Below are 19,971 nucleotides of genomic sequence, written 5' to 3' on the forward strand. Positions count from 1 at the left end.
TCCATTCATCTTCTATATCCCTTATCTCCATTCATAAGCATCCCAATAACCTGTGGCAACGTATTCCATAATGATCCACAGCTTGGAGATGTACTTCATTTTTCTGCCGCATTCCCTCTGCTTTTCACTTTCATTGTGTGTGTAAAGTGCCTTCAAGTCGCAGCCGACTTATGGCGACCCCCTTTTGGGGTTTTCATGGCAAGAGACTAAGAGAGGTGGTTTGCCAGTGCCTTCCTCTGCACAGCAACCCTGGTATTCCTTGGTGGTCTCCCATCCAAATACTTACCAGGGCTGACCCTGATTAGCTTCTGAGATCTGACGAGATCAGGCTAGCCTGGGCCATCCAGGTCAGGGCTTTCACTTTCATTGGGTGGCAGCAAATTCCTCTTTTATGAAACAGAATGAGCATGATTTCCGTGTATTCCCTCTCTCCATACCATTCATGAGCTTTTATAAACCCTTCTTCAACCATCTTCTTTTCCCAAGTGAAAAATCCCCACATTCTTAAGCTTTTCATCATAAGGAAGATGTCCTCCAGGCCTATATTATTTTTTACTAGTCCAGGACATTTCATTTGAACTGGGAAAACTGCAGCTGCATAATGTTTCTTAAATATAGGTGCACTTATAAGTTCATAAAATATAGCATACTTGCTATTTTACATGTTGCCTTTCCTAATCATCCACTTAATTATTCCACTTTGCCCTATGAGCAGAAACTGGTTCCTGTAGTTTAGACTGCTATCACACATGAAGCTGCTTTCCTGCACTGTGGACTCTGTAATATGTTCTCCAATGCTTTCTCCTAGCCTGGTTATCAGAGATCTTTTTAAGTGGGAATGCCAGGGGTCATGGGCATGTGCAGTTGTATGTTTGCCAGCTTCTCGGTGAGGCCTGGAGATCTCCCAGAATTAAACTGTGCTCCAGACTATAGATATTGGATCTGCTGGAGAAAATGGCTGCTTCGGAAGGTGGACTTGATGGCATTATACCATGCCCTCCCCTCTCCAAACATTGCTATCTCCATATGAGCACATGAAGCTGCCTTATACTGAATCAGACTCTTGGTCTATCAAAGTCACTATTGTCTACTCAAACAGGCAGCGGCTCTCCAGGGTCTCAGGCAGAGGTCTTTCACATCACCTACCTGCCTACTCCCTTTAACTGGAGATGCCGGGGATTGAACCTGGGACCTTCTGCATGCCAAGCAGATGCTCTACCACTGAGCCATGGCCCCTCCAGGAATTTCCCAACCCAGAGCTGGCAACTCTAGTGGGGTATCACCAAGCTATAAGCACCCCTCCCCATTTTTCTCCTGTCTTCAGTGGTTCTAGTGGAAAGTCGTCAGGTTCCTTTTTGAAAACTGAAGGTATCTATATGTATCTATAAAAAGTAAAGTAATAAATACTCATGGAAACGCTTTGGACCCAATCCAGTGGGAAGTGCCCTGCCCAAGATACAATTGAAATGAATGGAAGTGCCACAAAAGCACTCTCGTTAAATTCAGCTGAGCCTCGTACAGAAGAATTTGCTGATGTCTCGTTTCCATGTAAAGAATTAGACAAACACAACATCTGACCACTAAGGGGTGCTGAAAATCCACTAATGGGTAACATATAACCAAAGATGCATATGAATAGGTAAGGCCAGAGTGAAGGGAGCATCTTTTTTATTATCTGCAAAGTGACATGCAGAATGCATCTAACTGAGAAGTAGCTGCAACTTTCTTCCTGAAGGTGAAATGCAAAAACAGCAGCTCATCTGCAAGGACTCGCTGGATAACATGGCAAAGGAGGAAAACACCGCTTTAAGAGTATTAGTGCCTGGAAAAATATTCACCCTACATTTTGGGCTGTCCTTCTTTTTATCCTGCCCATTTAGGCCCTGTTATGAAGTGTTAAGTATTGAAAACATAAAAGGTTCTTTCCAGAAATACTGCATTGATTACTCACATATGTTTCTTCTGCCCAGCCATAAGACTCAACTGTAGGATTTCTACGTATAACATCATCTGTTTTCTATCTGAACCTAAATAGTTTCAGTGTTTAATTTCCTGAAAAGCCCTGATCAGATTTAAAGGGAAGGTTGACATTTTTAAAAACCTATTTTCTAAGCCCGCTCACTCCTTTTTGGGTGGTGTCCCCTTTAAGGTATCTGTGCCACTTCCATTCCCTTGCCGGCAGTGTGTGGCCCCCCAGACAAAGGTGGACTCATACCGTCTGGCTTGTATTTCCATATAAGGAAGGTCTGTTGATAAAGATTTATGTACCAGCTCATAAAGCAAAAGGTAATCCTAATTAACCCTCTTCAAGCTCTCTCCTTGCGGGGAAGGCCCCTGTGAAACACATACTTTTGTGCATGCCCAGAAAGAAAGAAGCATTAGGTAGAGCACACGCATTCTCTAAGACTGTTCACAATGAGCCAAGGAATTGCCCGAGCTCACTGAGAGGTCTCCTCCAGTTGCAATATCCCCATAGGGCAATGGATGCAACATTTAGAACCACGGATTTTTAAGGTACTCTGGGAAATGTGCATCAAGCACGCTAACCTTTTGAAACCTTAAAAAATAAACAGTTCTCCCATTCCCTTTGGCACTGCTGACGTTGCTCACACAGACACCTGCCAACATTTAACAGATGAAAGCACTTTTCTGCAGTGAAACACTTCTTCTCACACCAAGCATCACTGTCTGCACCTACTCTCCTAGCCCATTATTCCAGTCCTGTTCTCCACCTGCTCTACACTGTGTTCGCTCCTCTAAATACTACCTTACTGACCCATGGAGTGACATCACATCACAACATTTACTAGACAGGCTATGTTTACGGGGTGGGGGGGGGGTTTGCCATTGTCTTCCCTAGTTGTCTACATTTTACCCCCTGCAAGCTGGCTAGCTCATTTTACTGAACTCGGAAGGATGGAAGGCTGAGTCAACCTTGAGCCGGCTACCTGAAACCGACTTCCATCAGGATCGAACTCAGGTTGTGCACAGAGCTTTTGACTGTAGCGCTGCATCTTACCACTCTACACCAAAGCAGGCATGTTAAGAATGCTTGGGAGAAGTTGGTGCCATGTGGTGATGGCTGCCAACTTGGAAGGCTTTAAGAGGGGAGTGGACAAGTTCATGGAGGAGAGGGCTATTCATGGCTATTAGTAAAAATGGATACTAGTCATGATGCATACTGATTCTCTCCAGGATCAGAGGAACATGCCTATTATCTTAGGTGCCATGGAACACAGGCAGGATGGTGCTGCTGCAGTCGTCTTGTTTGGGGGCTTCCTAGAGGCACGTGGTTGGCCACTGTGTGAACAGATTGCTGGACTTGATGGGCCTTGGTCTGATCCAACAGGGCTTTTCTTATGTTCTTATGTAACCATTACTGCTGGAGAAGCAAGGTAATACAGCTGCAAAAACCTATTCCAACTCTATTTAGCCTGGAAGCGGCCCTCTACCATGACTTGGACCAGTCTTGCCACCTGGATCCATGTGCCTCGGGATGCCTACTCCTGAGTTAGTGCTTACATAATCATTCTGCCCCAGTTGTCTTGTTTGTGGGCTTCCTAGAGGCACCTGGTTGGCCACTGTGTGAACAGACTGCTGGACTTGATGGGCCTTGGTCTGATCCAGCAGGGCTTTTTTTATGTTCTTATGCCAAGGCATTACATTGACCACAGGAACTACAGGGGACATCTGGGTACGGAAAGAGGCCTGGATGTCTAATGGGACAGATGGTTGATGCTGGGGCTGTGGGTTGCAATGCATGCCCCCATGGGCCGAATCTACCCTGTGGACCACGCTGTGCACCCTTGGTTTAATATCAGTGAGGATAAAATAGAAAAGGGAGAAAGTTGTAAGCCACGTTGGGGAGAAAAGTAAATGAAGTAAATAAATATTTTTTGCACTTAGGGCTTTGTCAGATGTTGTGCTGTCTTGTTTTCAGCCTGGAAGCAGTGACTTCAGAGGGATAAAAATGTTTCCTAAGAAAGTATTTGATAGTGATAATATTTTTCTCAAACCTTTTTGGGACCATTGCCCACCCACCCCCATCTGATTCTGCTTCATTGTCAGCAGCACACATACATTCACACACTTCTTTTTTCTGGGTTAGTCCGATGAGCAATTGTAGTCAAGAAGATTTAGCTATAGGTTGATGTCTCTGAGGGTAGAAAGGGCAATATTTCCTGGATTCATTGATTGGACAATCTCAGTTAATAAGGCATCATACAGAGAATGCGATGACCAACAAAAGGGTTTCACAGTAACGAATGTTAAGAACAAACTATCAAGAACTGTGTAATGGGCACAGAGAAGTAAATTGCCAGAGGATGATAAAGTATGTTATTGTATCTTTAACCATGTAAATATATCAAAGGTACATATCTCAAATCTGCGGGGTGAGTTACATAAATAGTAGGTCTTCCATAAGAGAGAAATCTACACAAACATACGAGTCGTTATAACATATAAAACTAAATTCAGGAGATACAATGTTATAATAAACATAGAAGCTTCCAAAGTCGAATGGGAAAGACAACGGAAGGCACTATCTTCTCGTTTCACGTGGCTTTGTCAAGTCTCTCCTCATACAAATCGTTTCAGAAACATCACTCTATGATAAAGGCATAAACGTGAATTACCACCCGTACACCCAAACTTGATGTTTTCAAACGTAATTCTGGTTATGGGACGACATCACTTGCCTATATAGCCAAATAGTTTTGGCTATATGATGACATTACTGAAGGTGAACAAAGCCAGTTGGGAAAGAGAGGCAACTTAAACGAACGAGCAAGTACTTATGCTGAAAGTTTTATGGGGGGCATTTTGCCATTGTCTGAAAATAGCTCCCCGAATTCATGAATTGTTTCAGCTCAGCAATACCCCCAACAGATCTGATGGTACCCATTATTTATTTATTTACTCAATCATTCGCCTTTCTGAGCTGAGACTCAAGGAGGATTGCATAGAGCAAGTCAATGCAGTCAATAGGATGAGGCATCTAATAAGCAATGTAATAGGACTATGATTACAGGAATCTGAAACAGAGCATGAGCTCCTAATCATCTTCAGCAACATCTGTTGTCTTGATTCAAGATTACTCAGAAGGATAACAGGAAGCATTTTATTCGAGATTTTCTGATAAGAAAGAATGTTTGTGACTTGGGTAAAAGAAATAAAACATAATTGTCTTGTAGTATGTTATCAGACGAAAGTATTTAAAATGAACCCCATCATTATGTAACTTGTATGAAATAGTAAACTGAGCCCGTCTCCAAAAGTTGAGGGGGCCTAGGATTCCGGGGGGGCACCATAGGGCTGCAGGAAACAGATAATTCGGATGTGTTTAAAGTGGGGAGGAGTGGGCAGTCAGGAAACACAAGAAGGAAGGTGGTGGGAGGGAGGAAGCAACACTAGTGTGGAGGCAGGGAGGAAATAAAAATGGAGAAAAGGGAGTGGGAAGGGGAAGGGGGCCTGAGGCAAGGAAGGAAGCAGGGAAAGGGGAGAAGGTGTGAGGGCTGCAACTGGGAGGAAGGAAAGTGGAGGAGGGCCAACCAGAGAGAGGGATAAGATTCCCCCTCACGAGTCCCCTGCTTGTTCTATTTTTATTGACTCCATGACAGTTTAGTTGGGGGCGGAGAAAAAAGTTGCACTGAGGTCAGTGATGATACGGAGGCACTTTGGAGATTAACTGTATCGTGGAGGAGGGGAGAATAGTGTATTCCATCTGAATTCCTTGGAGGAAGGAGAGGGATAAAAATGGACTAGGTAATTAATAATACCAAGAAAAGGAGATAAAGGGAAGGTATTATGGAGTGAGCCCCGAAGGCCCAACATTCTGTGAGGTTGCATTACTTATACAGAGCAAGATTAAACCAAGATCCAGTCAAAAGAATTGGAGGGGACCACTCCTAGCAGGTGACAAACTTGTAACACAAGTTGAATAGTGTACATAAAAGCTCTAAAGAAGGCAGTTACTATCTGTAAGGAGCTAGCCAACCACTCCCAATACAAAGGATTTTGTCAAATCGGCATGTGAATTTTAAGACTCAGAAGAATCACCCTGGAGTCTCCGTTTGAACTGTTTTTTGTGGATGGTATGGTAGTGTTTAATTCTATCACTATCCAAGGAGGTTGAAAGACACCCCCCACACCCCCAGTATTACACCAAAATGTAGCATACATCTGTTGGATCGCTGGGCCCTCCGCCCTCTGTATCTTCATTGCCCTTCTGCATGTTGTTAGCTTAATGAATCTGATAGAACTGGCTGTGCCACCCAATGTGGTAGGCTAAGGTCCACACTTTCTTGTGCCACTATAAATGTGTTAATTTCTTCAACAACTGCTTAGTTGTTTTGTACTATAGACCTTCTCTAATGCCCTTTTGTGCTTAAGTCTACGTTGTTTAATTTAGAATAAAATCAAAGCATGTTCAGTGTATATTTAAATGACTTTAAGCAAGTCAGGTAGCAGTCAGTCCCAGTGGATGATGTTTTGGTAGACATTTTGGTTAATGGGCTACTTCTGTCCAGGAATGTTCATATTTTACAGACTGGGCTTTGACACACTAAAGCTTATCCCCTGGAAAATTTTGTTGGTCTTTAAGGTTTTACCCGACTCACATTTTTGTTCTACTGCTACACGCTAACATGGCTACCCACCTGAAATCATGTGCAACATTAATTGGTTCATTTTTTAAAAAAGTGCTAGGCTTTGTTCCCATGTGAAATTTTCACCATTTTATCCAGAATCCTTGCCTTTTTAATTCCAGGTGTGTGTGATGGGCTGTAATGATTTATAAGAGAGGGATCCTTCATATGCTCAGATGTATCATTTGATTATTATTTCACAAATTCCAGGGCTGAGTTCATATCTTCCAGGGTAGAGTCCTGGCTCCGCTTAAGCAAAGACAACTTCCTTTTTAAATATAATTTAGATGCAATATATCACATGTTATCTGTTTTTCCTCCTCAGTTGCTGTATCGAGAATGGGCGCGATATGGAGCGTTTTATAAGTTTCAGCCGATTGATCTTGTAAGGTAATAAACTTCACGTAATGGGATTTTTGCTTTGCGTAGAGGCAAAGTTGTGTTTGATTTGCACCATATGAAGAATCTAGCTATCCACCTTAGATAACAGAGAAAGGTAATTTGCCTCCCCCCTCTCTTTACATTATATAAAATCGCAGACTTGCAGCAGAAGAACTTAAGCATTTCATTCAAGTTGAAGGTGATTTGCCTTTACCTAATAGTGCTTGTGGGCCCGTATTAGTATTGCTTTGCAGAAGAAAGAACCAAAGTCTAGTGATTAATGAAGAGATTCCATCTGCATTTCTGTGCTTGCTGAGACATCCTATGGTTGCTTGGGGTTTCCACTTCCTGACACCATTTTCCACCCACCATTCAAACCACTATAATGCACATTAGTCAGACCAACACCACAAACAATGAAAAGGAAGAAGGTGGTGGGTGGTTCTGCAGGGTGACAAATTATTCAGTTGTAAGGTGCTTGAAGAAGGAGATTTGTGGGTCAAGCTTCAAGTCCCAATGCCCTGGGGCTGTAGGAGGGAATAGTAAGCAGTTCATGCCAGGATGCTGATGCCACTGAATAGCAGGATTGTGGGGTGGGGGGAAAGAAGAAGAAGAGTTGGGCCATTAACGCATGGCCAATCGAATTTGTTTGTCCCTGGCCAATCTCACGTTTTATGTCCCCGCATTCAAAAAATTGAATGCACAGGGACATAATCCAGGAGCAAACAAATTTGGCTGCTTTCCCCGCCGGGTAGAAGCCACTGCCGGGCCCCAGAGAGGAAAGCAGTGGCTGGGGACTCCATGGCATTATACCCATCTCTAAACCTCTCCCTCCCCAGGCTCCACCCCAAAATCTGCAGGAATTTCCCAACCCAGAGTCAAATAGGAAAGTTACAGAGTCGAACAGGAATCCTGTTTGCCTGACTGATAAATTGGGTTTCATGGTTATTAATGCATTTATCATTAAATTATACATACCAACGGGCCGGCTCAAGCCCACAGGCCATATGTTTGACACCCCAGGTCTAGAACATTCCACAGAATTGGTTCTTGTGGGTTATCTGGGCTGTGTAACCGTGGTCTTGGTATTTTCTTTCCTGACGTTTTGCCAGCAGCTGTGGCCGGCATCTTCAGAGGCATCTGAAGATGCCTGCCACAGCTGCTGGCGAAACGTCAGGAAAGAAAATACCGAGACCACGGTTACACAGCCCGGATAACCCACCAGAACCAATGAACTCTGACCGTGAAAGCCTTTGACAATATTCCACAGAATCTTATTTAATGAACAAGTCTTGTGTGGCAAATGAGCAGGCCACTTTACAAGCAATACTGTGGAAAGAGTAGGAAGTTTGAAAACTTTGACAACTCCTGTACAAGGATGAGCTTGGCACCAAGATGGCATCTGGATGGAATGAGGTAAGGAGGCAGTACGCAGATGTCTCTTCTTATACTAAAGCAGCACTTCTGGGGTGGTTTTGTGCTCTCCCTTTGCCAGGCCTCACCACAGCGATGACTTCTGTTTAGAATGCTGTTGGGTAACATTGATAATTATCTGCACATTCTATGACTCATGGCTGGGCGAACATGGAAATGGTTTAGCGATAGGATGGGACATGGGTACGAACCAACTGAATAGGCTTTTCAGCTAGGTGACTCAGCAGAGTTTGGTGTCTTTTGTTTGTTTTAGCCTTTCTCCTAAAGGGTAAAATTCTTTCCAGTGTACGTCATGCATCATAATTCCATACTCTTATTCCAGGTAGCTGAAACTTATTAATTGTTTGTGTGTGTTTTCTCCCATACACTCTCCTGGTAAACTGATCTTGAGGCATTCAGAAAAATGATTCATATTTGTTTTTCTGTTCTTTTTTGTCTCCTACTCCAAATAAATGTATTAATTTAATATGTTTGTGTTATTACAGATGTTCTTTTTCTTTGTTCTATTCATTATGCATTTGCATTGGATTCAGTGCAACACACATTTCTGACTATAACATTTAAAAATTTTCTTCGAAGCCGGACGAAAATGACCAAACTTTGGGCAGATAGGCAAAAGTCTCTCTGTTTTGTAGACAATTTAAGGCAGGAAACATTTTGGGTTCTAACTTCTAACCTTTCTCCGGGTTGGGAAATACCTGGAGATTTTGAGGATGGAGCCTGAGAAGGGTGGGGTTTGGAGAGGGGAGGGACTTCAATGCCATAGAGTCCAATTGCCAAAGCAGCTGTTTTCTCTAGGGGAACTGATCGCTGTTGCCTAGAGATCAGTTGTAATAGTGGGAGATCTCCAGCCACCACCTGGAGGCTGGCAACCATATATGGAAGATCTTATCATGTAGTTCACTGTTACCATGTGACTTCCTATGCCATTGAACCCAAATATTGGGGCAGGGATGCTGGCATGGGAAGGAACAGTTGATGGGCACATCCATGCTGGAATGTGTATAGGTGTGTGTGTGTGTGTGTGTGTGTGTGTGTGTGTGTGTAGTTTAAAATGAAAGGCTGGGCGGTCAACAGTGTAAAATTGTACTAGCTTGTCTTTGAAGCTTACTGTCTTTTCAGTCCTCAATACTGGGTACATACTGTCTTTTCAGTCCTCAATACTGGGTACATGTCAGAAAATATTTTCACGAATAAGATCGATAAAACTATTAATCTTTTGTAATGCTACATGTAAAATACATGACAATTGATTGAAGAAACTCTACTGGACTTGCACTTATCTGTTGAACTTTTGTTTTTATCTTTTTCTTTCTTATTTTTTAGAAAGTATTTTGGAGAAAAAATTGGAATGTATTTTGCCTGGTTGGGCTTATACACAGAGTTCCTTATGCCGTCTTCTTTAGTTGGGATCATAGTCTTCCTGTATGGATGTATGACCATTGAAAGTGATGTTCCCAGGTAAGATGGTGTGTGGGATATGTCCTCAGGGACTTCATGTGTACTGATTGGGTTAACTTTATGGGACAGATAACATTACGACCAGAACATGTGGTTGAGTCAGAGCAGAGCACCCACTGAAATAGACCTCTGTTTTGTCTTCCAACTATATCTTTGCTGCTCCCTACCATTGGGAAGCTTTGCCTGCTGGCATCTGTCTGGTTCCTTCCAGTGATGAGTTGAAATGCTTTCTTACAAACCTACCTTTTGTTCTTGCAGTCTCTCCTCTGCCTTTCCCCTCTAGTCCCTTTCCCACATGCCTCTTGGACACATATAGTTGTTCTCCATTGCTTCTTTCTCTCTCCCCCAGTGCACCCATGGAGACTACAATAATCAGGAATAGCTCCTTTCCCATCCACTGCTTCTCCCATTGAAAAAGCTTCTTCCTTGTTGCTTTTTAGATTTTTGGGCTCCTTGTTCTTCCACTGAACAGCTAGATGGGCCCCAAATATGCATGAATACATAGATACATATATCCCATCAAGTCACAATTGACTTACAGTGACCACATAGGGTTCTCATGGGAAGAGATGAACAGAGATGGTTTGCCATTGCCTGCCTCTGTGTAGCAACCCTGGACTTCCTTGGTGGTCTCTCGTCCAAGTACTAACCAGGGCCAACTCTGGTTAGCTTCCAGATCTATCGAAATTGGGCTAGCCTGGGCCATCCAGGTCAGGACCCAAATATTTACAAGAAAGAAAATACTCAATGGTTTCAATATGCTGCTCTTGCTTATAAACTGCCATGAGTGAAATGTATCCAGTAAAAATATGCTTTACTTGTAAGCCACCTCGAGCTGGTTTACTGGAGATGCAGTGAAGAAATGTTATTAATAAATAAATAGAATATTCTACTTACCAGCTTCCACCTTGGCCAGGGGCCCCCAACTTTGTTGAGCCCGAGGCAATTTTGGAAGTTTGAAAAAGTGAAATGAACATCGAGAAGGCCGTTTCCCCGATGGATTCTACATCTTTCTGACCTGTTGAATTTTGCTTTGTGTAGCAAGGAGATGTGTGACCAACATAATGCCTTCACCATGTGCCCTCTCTGTGACAAGACGTGTGACTACTGGAACCTCAGCACTGCTTGTGGCACGGCACGGGCCAGCCACTTATTTGACAACCCCGCCACCGTCTTCTTCTCCATTTTCATGGCTCTCTGGGGTAAGCTTCTTTCTGAATGTTCATACGGCTTAGTCAAAACCCAGACTGGAAAAGATGAATGTGCTAATAATAGACAGGGCAAAATTGCCTACAAGATGTGAATTGCAGAACTAAGTGTTTGCCCAAGATTTGTGGAGAGCTACAGAAGTGTTTTTGGGCCCCGTAGCGCAGAGTGTTAAGCTGCAGTACTGCAGTCAAAAGCTCTGCTCATGACCTGAGTTCGATCCCGACAGAAGTTGGTTTCAGGTAGCCGGCTCAAGGTTGACTCTGCCTTCCATCCTTCCGAGGTAGGTGAAATGAGTACCCAGCTTGCTGGGGGTAAAGGGAAGATGACTGGGGAAGGCACTGGCAAACCACCCCGCAAACGAAGTCTGCTTAGTAAACATCGGGATGTGACATCACCCCATGGGTCAGGAATGACCCGGTGCTTGCACAGGGGACTACCTTTACCTTTACAGAAGTGTTTTGATTACAGCTGTCATTTTAACCAGTAGATTAGGTAACTAAACATTTAGCTGATAAAGCAGGAGAGGCCATTGTTAATTTGTGAAAGAAAGTTATAATTAGGGTTGCCAACCTCCCGGTGGTGGCTGGAGATCTCCTGCCATTACAACTGATCTCTAGCCAATAGAGATCAGTTCCCCTGGAGAAAATGGCCACTTCAGCAATTGGACTCTATGGCATTGAAGTCCCTCCCCTCTCCAAACCCCGCCCTCCTCAGACGCCACCCCCAAAATCTCCAGGTGTTTCCCAACCTGGAGCTGGCAACCCTAGTTATAATCAAAGGTAAGGTTATACATTTTTTATACAATAGCTTGATTAACTGATAATATAATAAGGTAGGGGATTAAATAAAACAAGACTTCCTTCTGAGACAGTGCTTGTTCTTTTGTTTTTGTTTTGTTAACTTGTAAATTATTTCAGTCAATCCATCAATCATCAATCATTTCACATTTTCTTCAGTAGCCTCAGAAAGAGAACATACATATAGGGTTTTGGTAATGCCCAGTTTTATTTAAATGTACTCCATTCATTGGCTAAAAGGCTAATTAGTCAAAAATTATTTCAGCGTGTGACTGCTCATGTTATGAACATAGCAACCAAGAATCCTGTGGTACCCTATAGACTAACAAACACATTGTGGCTTCTGTGGATGGAATGCCTTGCAAGGCTGGTCCAAACTTGGATGGAGAGCTTCCATGTCCAGCATTTATTCAGGCCCTGATATTAATATGGAAGGCCCATGGAGGCTGGTGGAGCCTGCAGCTAATGTCTCGGAAAGAACAATCTTGGGCAGGGGGAACAGCTCTTCTAGATCTGGACACCAGTGGTAGTGGTTCAGCCCCTCTACGAAGGCAGCCAGAACCCTCTGTAGGCTCATTGTCAATTTCCTCTGAAGTTGTCTTCACCAAGTTCCAGTTGCTGGAGAGGCCAGAAGGGACCCTCCAGGAGATCACAGGGTGCTGCTAGAGTGCAAAGCCAAATGCAAGCATGGGTGCTTTAAGAGACAGACCTTGCTGTAGGAGGCTGGGGCTTGGTTGGATCTTTCTGGACCTGCTGCAGCATGGAGGAGAGCTGCCTGGTTCTGTCGTCCTTTGAACAATGTTGTCCAACTTGGAGTTCTCTGAGGTCCTGCAGCTTGCATCCAGCCTAGGCAGAGTCCCAACGGAACTTATCTATGGACAGACAGGCAGACATTATCTAGTTCCATATGGGGGTGGGCAAAACTGCCCCTACTGTGGAAGAGCAGTGAGTGGGATAGCATCTCCCCCACTTCACTTGCTGCTGGCTCCATCCTTCCCCACCCCCTTCCTTCCTTCTTGTGGCATTGGCACAAAAGCACCAACCTGATGAGAATCTTGCTGGACCCTTCACCTTGGCAATCCCCCTCCTCCCAACAGTTGAGCCATAGCTCACCGTTGAGCAATGGCTCAGTAAAGGAGGGGAGGAAATCCCCTGTTAAAAGGCTAAAGGGGTGAGGATGCTGGAACTTTGTGCTACCATACATTTTGTTCACCTCTTCCCCATATTGTTAGAAGAGAATGAATCATGTGTAGTTATGTGATTATGTACAGCTTGGTAAGGTGAGGATACAGAATGTTATCCTGGATCGGTTTGAGGTCTTCCAAGGACAAAATAAAAATTTGTTGCGTAAAAATCTCGCACACTCCCTAATCTCTGCCGCAAGATTAGAACTTGCTAGGGAATGAAAAACAAACCACAAGTCTTTGTGCTGAATCCTGGCAAAAGACAATGTGGGGTGAAACACTGATGGAGAATTTGATGTTTCTTTTACAGTACGTGACAGTGCGATTAATTCATTGAAAAATGGTCAACATTCTTGTTCTATGTCAATGAAAGCCTTGATATTTCAACAGTTAGTAACATTGGAATTGTTACAGCCCATTCCTGAAAAATGGGCCCAAAGCGCTTAGGAGGCCGACTACGGCGGGCGCAGGGGCCCACACCGCTAGCGCCCGGAAGGCACACGCTGGCGTGAGTGGCTCCAGCGCTGGCGTGCAGGGCCGGGCGCTGCTCTCCGACCGCTGCCGCCTCCCATCAGCCCCTGGCCGCTGGCACAGGCTGCGGCGACGAGCCAGGAGGTGTTCCGGCACCCCGGGAGACGTTCCTGGGGCGTAATGGCGGCAGCCACGGGGCAGGGCTGACGTTAGTCGGCCTCCCAAGCACTTTCGGTTTGGGAACGCCCCTTTTTTATTTTTGTTAAGGATATGACAGCTTTTAGCTTTTAGCTGGCGTATTTCCCATGCAACCCTATGAGGATTGCACAGGTTTTTGACCCTGGGCAGAGGACCCTGGACAGACCCTGAAAGGAATGCCTACGCCGGGCTTAGGAAGCAAACTAGCGGCGTTGCCTCCTAAGCCTGGCGCAGGCATTCCTTTCAGGAATGCGCTGTTAGACTTACTTCAAAGGTGAATTGTTTGGGGGCAAACAGGGGGCTGGATCCAGCCAGCTTTTTCAAGCAATGTCAACCAATTCCCCTCCTTACTACAGCCCCCGTCCCACATGGCTTTTGTCCATGGAGGTCCCATTCAGTACCATTTTACTTCAGTACCGTTTTACTTTTTTTTTTTTTACCCTCAATGTCCACAATATCATGTGGCTTCATTATGGTTTAATCTGATGGGCTGTGGCAACATGCGACTTTTGTTAATGAAGTCATTACGCTACATGTGATGCAATGACATCATGAACTCCTATAAACAAAAAAAGCCTACAAACAAAAACAAGCTATCAGATTAAAATGGATCTGTTTTACTTTCAAAGGAAATATGTTGTGGAGTTTTAGATAATTGCCTTTTGCTGGCAGGAATTTCTTGCAGCAGAAGCATCCATGTCAGAATTTTAGTTTGTGTGATTACTTTTTCCTCCTTTGTTTGGTTAGAAACTTTCCGACTTGCGTTTCAGAAAGCAGTCCTTTCAAAGCAAGGTGTAGGAAAACTTTACTATGCTTCTCTATGGAGGAGGGGGTTGACCCCTTTGGGACCCCATAAAATTGGACCCCCTGTCCCAAACTTTACCAAACTTCGGGGTTCATGCAAGGAGAGTCCCTTGAAGCTACCCTGAAAATTTGAGAACTCTGCCTCCAAAAATGCCTCCCCCAGAGCTCATTAAAAAAATTCCCTTAGGGAAAAGCCTGGGGAAAACCAAAGCCAAAAAAGCTGAATTCCTATTCGGCTGATTTGGAGATCAGCTATCCGGCTTCAGCTTTATTCCCAGTTTGAATATTCAGCTTTAATTAAACCTGAAAGAATATGAAAAGGCCTTTTTCAGGTTTATATTCGGTTCGGGTTTATCAATATGCACAACTCTAGTTCACACATCCAATCTGTGCTAAGAATGCCGATGAATGACGGAAATTGATGGCCGACTTTTGGGCTTAACTGCATTTGGATTTGTAGACAGCATCTCCTAGTGCCTGCTTGGATATTGGCCCAGAACGTATACATGAAAGTTGACTCATTTCTATGTCTGCTATCTGGGTACAAGAAGTTCATGCTGTCTCATCTACGGAACTAGTTTGCGTAGGTGCAACAGACGTTTGACAGGTGAAGTGCTGGATGTACTCTCTGACATCTTTGCAGAGAAATCATCATAGATAAAACCATAAATCTATACAAAATTCTATAAAAGATCAGCAAGTAAATAACAGATGGTGCACATAAAGAAAAGAGCCACTGCAGCTTTCAAGTGGCCAGGGCCCCCATATGATTGAAATCCATGATATAAATACAGTAGGGGGAAGGGGTAGGGAGGCCAGCTTAGATGGAAAAACCGTAGCTGTCCTCAACCGTAGGCCAGTAAAACTTGTGCAGCTCTTCATGAGCATGAGGTGTGTGAAGGCAATGCATTGTATTTATATATGTGTGTCTTCTGAAGTGACAGCAGTGGATTTTGCCCCTGCCACATTCTGTGCATACAGTAGCATCCTAGTGCAAACTTCTTCTTGGTAGAAGAAGAAGAGTTGGTTTTTATATGCTGACTTTCTCTATCACTGAAGGAAGAATCAAACCACCTTACAATCACTTTCCCTTCCGCTCCCCAGAACAGACACCCTGTGAGGTAGAGAGCTCTAATAGAGCTGTGAATAGCCCAAGGTCACCCAGCTGGCTTCATGTGGAGGAGTGGGGAAACAAATCCAGTTTACCAGATTAGCACCCACCACTCATGTGGAGGAATATGGAATCAAACCTAGTTCTCCAGATCAGAGTCCACCACCCCAAACCACCGTTCTTAACCTCTACACCACGCTGGCTCCCTCAGCTTGCTGACTTCTTCCCACTGGTCTTTGGTAATCCTGAAACAAGCCTTCCCCTTTGTTGCTTTGAGTCCTTCACTTTGCCTGTAACTGAAAACTGTTGTGGATAATGTAAATAAAATGCATGTGTAATGATCCCAAGGCAAGGTCATAAAGAGCATTAAAGGCAAGAGCCAGCGTCTTGAATTTAGCCCAAAATCATATTACTGACCAGCAGAGCTCATACAAAACTGGCATCATATAGCTAATACTAGAAATCTAACTGGACTAATTATAGGTTCTGAACACATTTCAATGGCAGTCCCATGTAAAGCCTCACATACTGTTGCATACAAGCTTCTTTCTCTGTCTCAGATTTGTCACATGCTTATATTAGAAGAATGTGTGTGTGTATTTATATTGTATTGTATTGTATTGTATTGTATGTGTAAAGTGCCTTCAAGTCGCAGCCAACTTATGGCGACCCCTTTTGGGGTTTTCATGGCAAGAGACTAACAGAGGTGGTTTGCCAGTGCCTTCCTCTGCACAGCAACCCTGGTAGTCCTTGGTGGTCTCCCATCCAACTACTAACCAAGGCCGACCCTGCTTAGCTTCTGAGATCTGATGAGATCAGGCTAGCCTGGGCCATCCAGGTCAGGGCATTATATTGTATTGTATTGTATTGTATTGTATTGTATTGTATTGTACTATACTATACTATACTATACTATACTATACTATACTATACATAATGTTCTGGTAAAGCATATAATTGCTGCTGAGTATCTTGCATCTTGAAGCTCTCTTGTGATTAAAATTGGGTTTTCTTTCTCTTCAGCCACCATGTTTCTTGAAAACTGGAAGCGTTTGCAGATGAGACTGAGTTATTTCTGGGATTTAACTGGCTTGGAGGAAGAAGAAGTAAGTTTAAATGGATCAACTACATGTTATTTGCTTTTAGTGAAAAAATGTACAGCAGTTTTAAGATATGTAGGAGGCTCCTCTACTTTAGGCTTGCCAATTGCTCGATGGGGGCATGCAAAAGCCCGCCAATCCACTGGGCTGCCCGCTGACCCTCAGCTGGTCAGCGGGCAAAAGAGGGCCAGGCAGAGGGGGAGGCACGCACATGTGATCCATGGAACGTATCGATGTTGCTTCTAGGTTTACCCAAAAATGACCTTGATGCTCTAGAAATCTCCACCAAAACTCTATGGAAACCATAGAGTTCCAGCTGAGATTGCTAGAGCATCTGCGTCACTTCCAAATAAACCTGGAAGTGACATTGGTGCATTGTGCACCCTCAGCCACACCCCGCATAGCTCCTGCTGATGGAGCAGAGGGACCTGGCAACTAGAGTTGCCAACTTCCAGGTACTGGCTGAAGATCTCCTGCTATTACAACTGATCTCCATCCAATAGAGATCAGTTCACCCAGAGAAAGTGGCCACTTTGCCAATTGGACTCTATGACATTGAAGTCCCTCCCCGCCCCAAACCCTGCCCTCCTCAGGCTCCGCTCCAAAATCCTCCCACTGGTGGCGAAGAGGGACCTGGCAACCCTACTCCACTTCTTGCTCTTCTCTCTTTGCCAAAGGCTCAAGCCTGAAGACTCTTGTAGTCATCTCAGATACTCTTAGCAAGCAGGCAGCAAATGCTTGCTCCGAAGAGGTAGAGCCAGATTATATAGCTGCTCCAGCACCTTTTCCTGTCATCTGGACCACATTGTCCTAATAGGAATCTTGTGCAGCATTCAAAATCGGGAGGGCAAACTATGACATCTCCCTCTCCAGTGCAGCAGAAAATAACGTTCTCCAATTATTTCTGCCATAAGGTAGAATGAGTAGCTAGCGGTGCAATCCTAAACAGAGTTACAGGCTTCTGAGCCTGTTGACTTCAATGGTGTTGTGTGTGTTAAATGCTGTCAAGTCGCTTCCGACTCATGGCGACCCTACGAATCAAAGTTCTCCAAAATGTCAGATCTATGCCCATTTATTCTTTTGCATGCGTACTGATTTGTTGACGTTTGGTGGCATATATAACATTAAAAGATGAACAAGTGAATGAACCCGAGATGGTATGGCAGGTGTTGTTAGGTCCAGTTATTGTGTTGTCAGAGTGGATATGGGAGCAGGGCTGGCATCTTGGTTTGTTGCAGGCCCTGGTCCCAGAGTCCGTGTCCATGTTAGGAAGGGTATTGCTGTGGGTGAGAAGTTGTTTAAGGTTAGGAGGCTGACTGATGGGCAAGAAAAGGTTTGTCTCCCAGCACCTGTGAGAAAGGAGTATCGTTGTCCATCATAGGTTGTCAGTCATTAATTTTTTTTTTATAAATTTTTTATTGCATTTTTATAATAAATCAAAACCAAAAAAAAAAAACAAGTATACATGTAAAAAGAAAAAAAAAGAAAAAATACATATACATATATAGAGCGTAAGTTTCTATTATACATTGTTATTCATATAAAACTAAATATTACGCCCTAGGTCAAAAACCCTCCCCCCACCACTGTGCCCATCACCAATGGACTTCCAATGAGGTGTCATGACAAAGATTAATAAATCACATTGTTATAGATTAGTTAAAATCACTTTATACTATAATTCGTTAACTAAATTCTTAAGATCCGTTTTTGCCGATTTATCCCAATATGCAGTGGCCTTTGACCATGTAATTTTAAATTCCTCCATGTCTTTACCATGTAAAGATGCTGTAATTTTGGCCATCCGCATATACATCCATAATTTCTCTCTCCATTCTTTAATTAAAGGTTTATTTGTTTGCTTCCATTTTTTAGCAATTGTAATCCTTGCAGCTGCAAAACTACATTGACATATGACTCTGTCAGCTTTATCCAATTCTTTTTTTGGAATGCCCAATAAGCAAAAGGCGGGATCTCTCTTAATTTTTATTTTAATCAAATTATTAGTCTCATTCAAAACTAATTGCCAAAATCTCCTAATTTTTTTACAATACCACCAGCTATGCATAAATGTGCCTATATCGGTACCACATTTCCAGCAAAAAGCTTTATAATCTTTTTTCATTTTATTTAATAATGCTGGAGTTATGTACCATCTATAAAACATTTTATATAAGTTTTCTCTTATTTCATTCGAGATTGTAAACCTAAATTCATTTTTCCATAATTTTTCCCAAATCTCCAACTCTATATTATATCCTAAGTCTCTCATCCATTTCAGCATAACTGGTTTGACCCTTTCCTGTTCTAATTTCATTTCTATAAGTACTTTATAAATCCTTCCTATCAAACCTTTATTACCCTTTGATAATATTATCTCAAGTTTAGATTTGGATCGGTTAAATCCCAATCTATTATCCTTAACAAAAATATCTTTTAATTTATAATACATAAACCAATCTTTTATCTGTAGTTCTTCACGTGTTTTCAAAACCCATATCCCATCTCTGTAATCTATCATTTCTCTATAAATATCACAGTCCAAATTTAAATGTGAACCTCTTCTAATAAATGCTTCTATAGGATTTAACCACCCAGGGGTTTTACTTTCTAAAGCATCTTTATATTTATTCCATATCTGTAATAAATTTTTCCTTATAATATGAGAATTGAATTCTTTATTCACCTTCTGTTTTTCATACCATAAATAAGCATGCCACCCGAACCTTAGCTTATATCCTTCTAATTCTAATAACTTTGGATTCTCTAAGAGGATCCAATTTTTGATCCAGGTAAAGCAGGCCGCATGGTAGTACATTTTTAAATCTGGTAAACCCAAACCTCCCGTTTCCTTCAATTCTATTCAATTATTATATGCTATCCTGTGTTTTTCTTTACCCCAAAGAAATCTCATAACATCTTTTTTCCAATCTTCAAATATGTGTGCACCTGTCACTATTGGCAAATTTTGGAACAAAAAAAGCATTTTGGGTAATAGCATCATTTTAATTACTGCTATTCTTCCCCATAATGATAGGGGTACTTTTTCCCAATTTATCAAGTCTTTTTTTATTTGTTTCCATTGGTTTACATAATTATTCTGAAATAGATTGAGATTATTATTCGATATCCATATACCCAAATATTTAACTTTATTTTCAATGTTGAGTCCCG

General features: G+C 42.9%; 1 protein-coding gene across 1 annotated transcript in view; it reads left to right on the forward strand.

Annotated features, from left to right (window-relative positions):
- Positions 1-19,971, forward strand: part of ANO2 (anoctamin 2) — a 152,121-nt gene that overhangs the window by 47,394 nt on the left and 84,756 nt on the right. The window contains exons 8-11 of the mRNA XM_056862313.1: positions 6,973-7,037; positions 9,789-9,923; positions 10,965-11,125; positions 16,721-16,803. Of these exons, the coding sequence (XP_056718291.1) occupies positions 6,973-7,037; positions 9,789-9,923; positions 10,965-11,125; positions 16,721-16,803 (444 nt within the window). The remainder of the gene's footprint in view (positions 1-6,972; positions 7,038-9,788; positions 9,924-10,964; positions 11,126-16,720; positions 16,804-19,971) is intronic.

The sequence above is a fragment of the Euleptes europaea genome, chromosome 17 (genome assembly GCF_029931775.1).
Source record: "Euleptes europaea isolate rEulEur1 chromosome 17, rEulEur1.hap1, whole genome shotgun sequence".
Lineage (NCBI taxonomy): Eukaryota > Metazoa > Chordata > Lepidosauria > Squamata > Sphaerodactylidae > Euleptes > Euleptes europaea.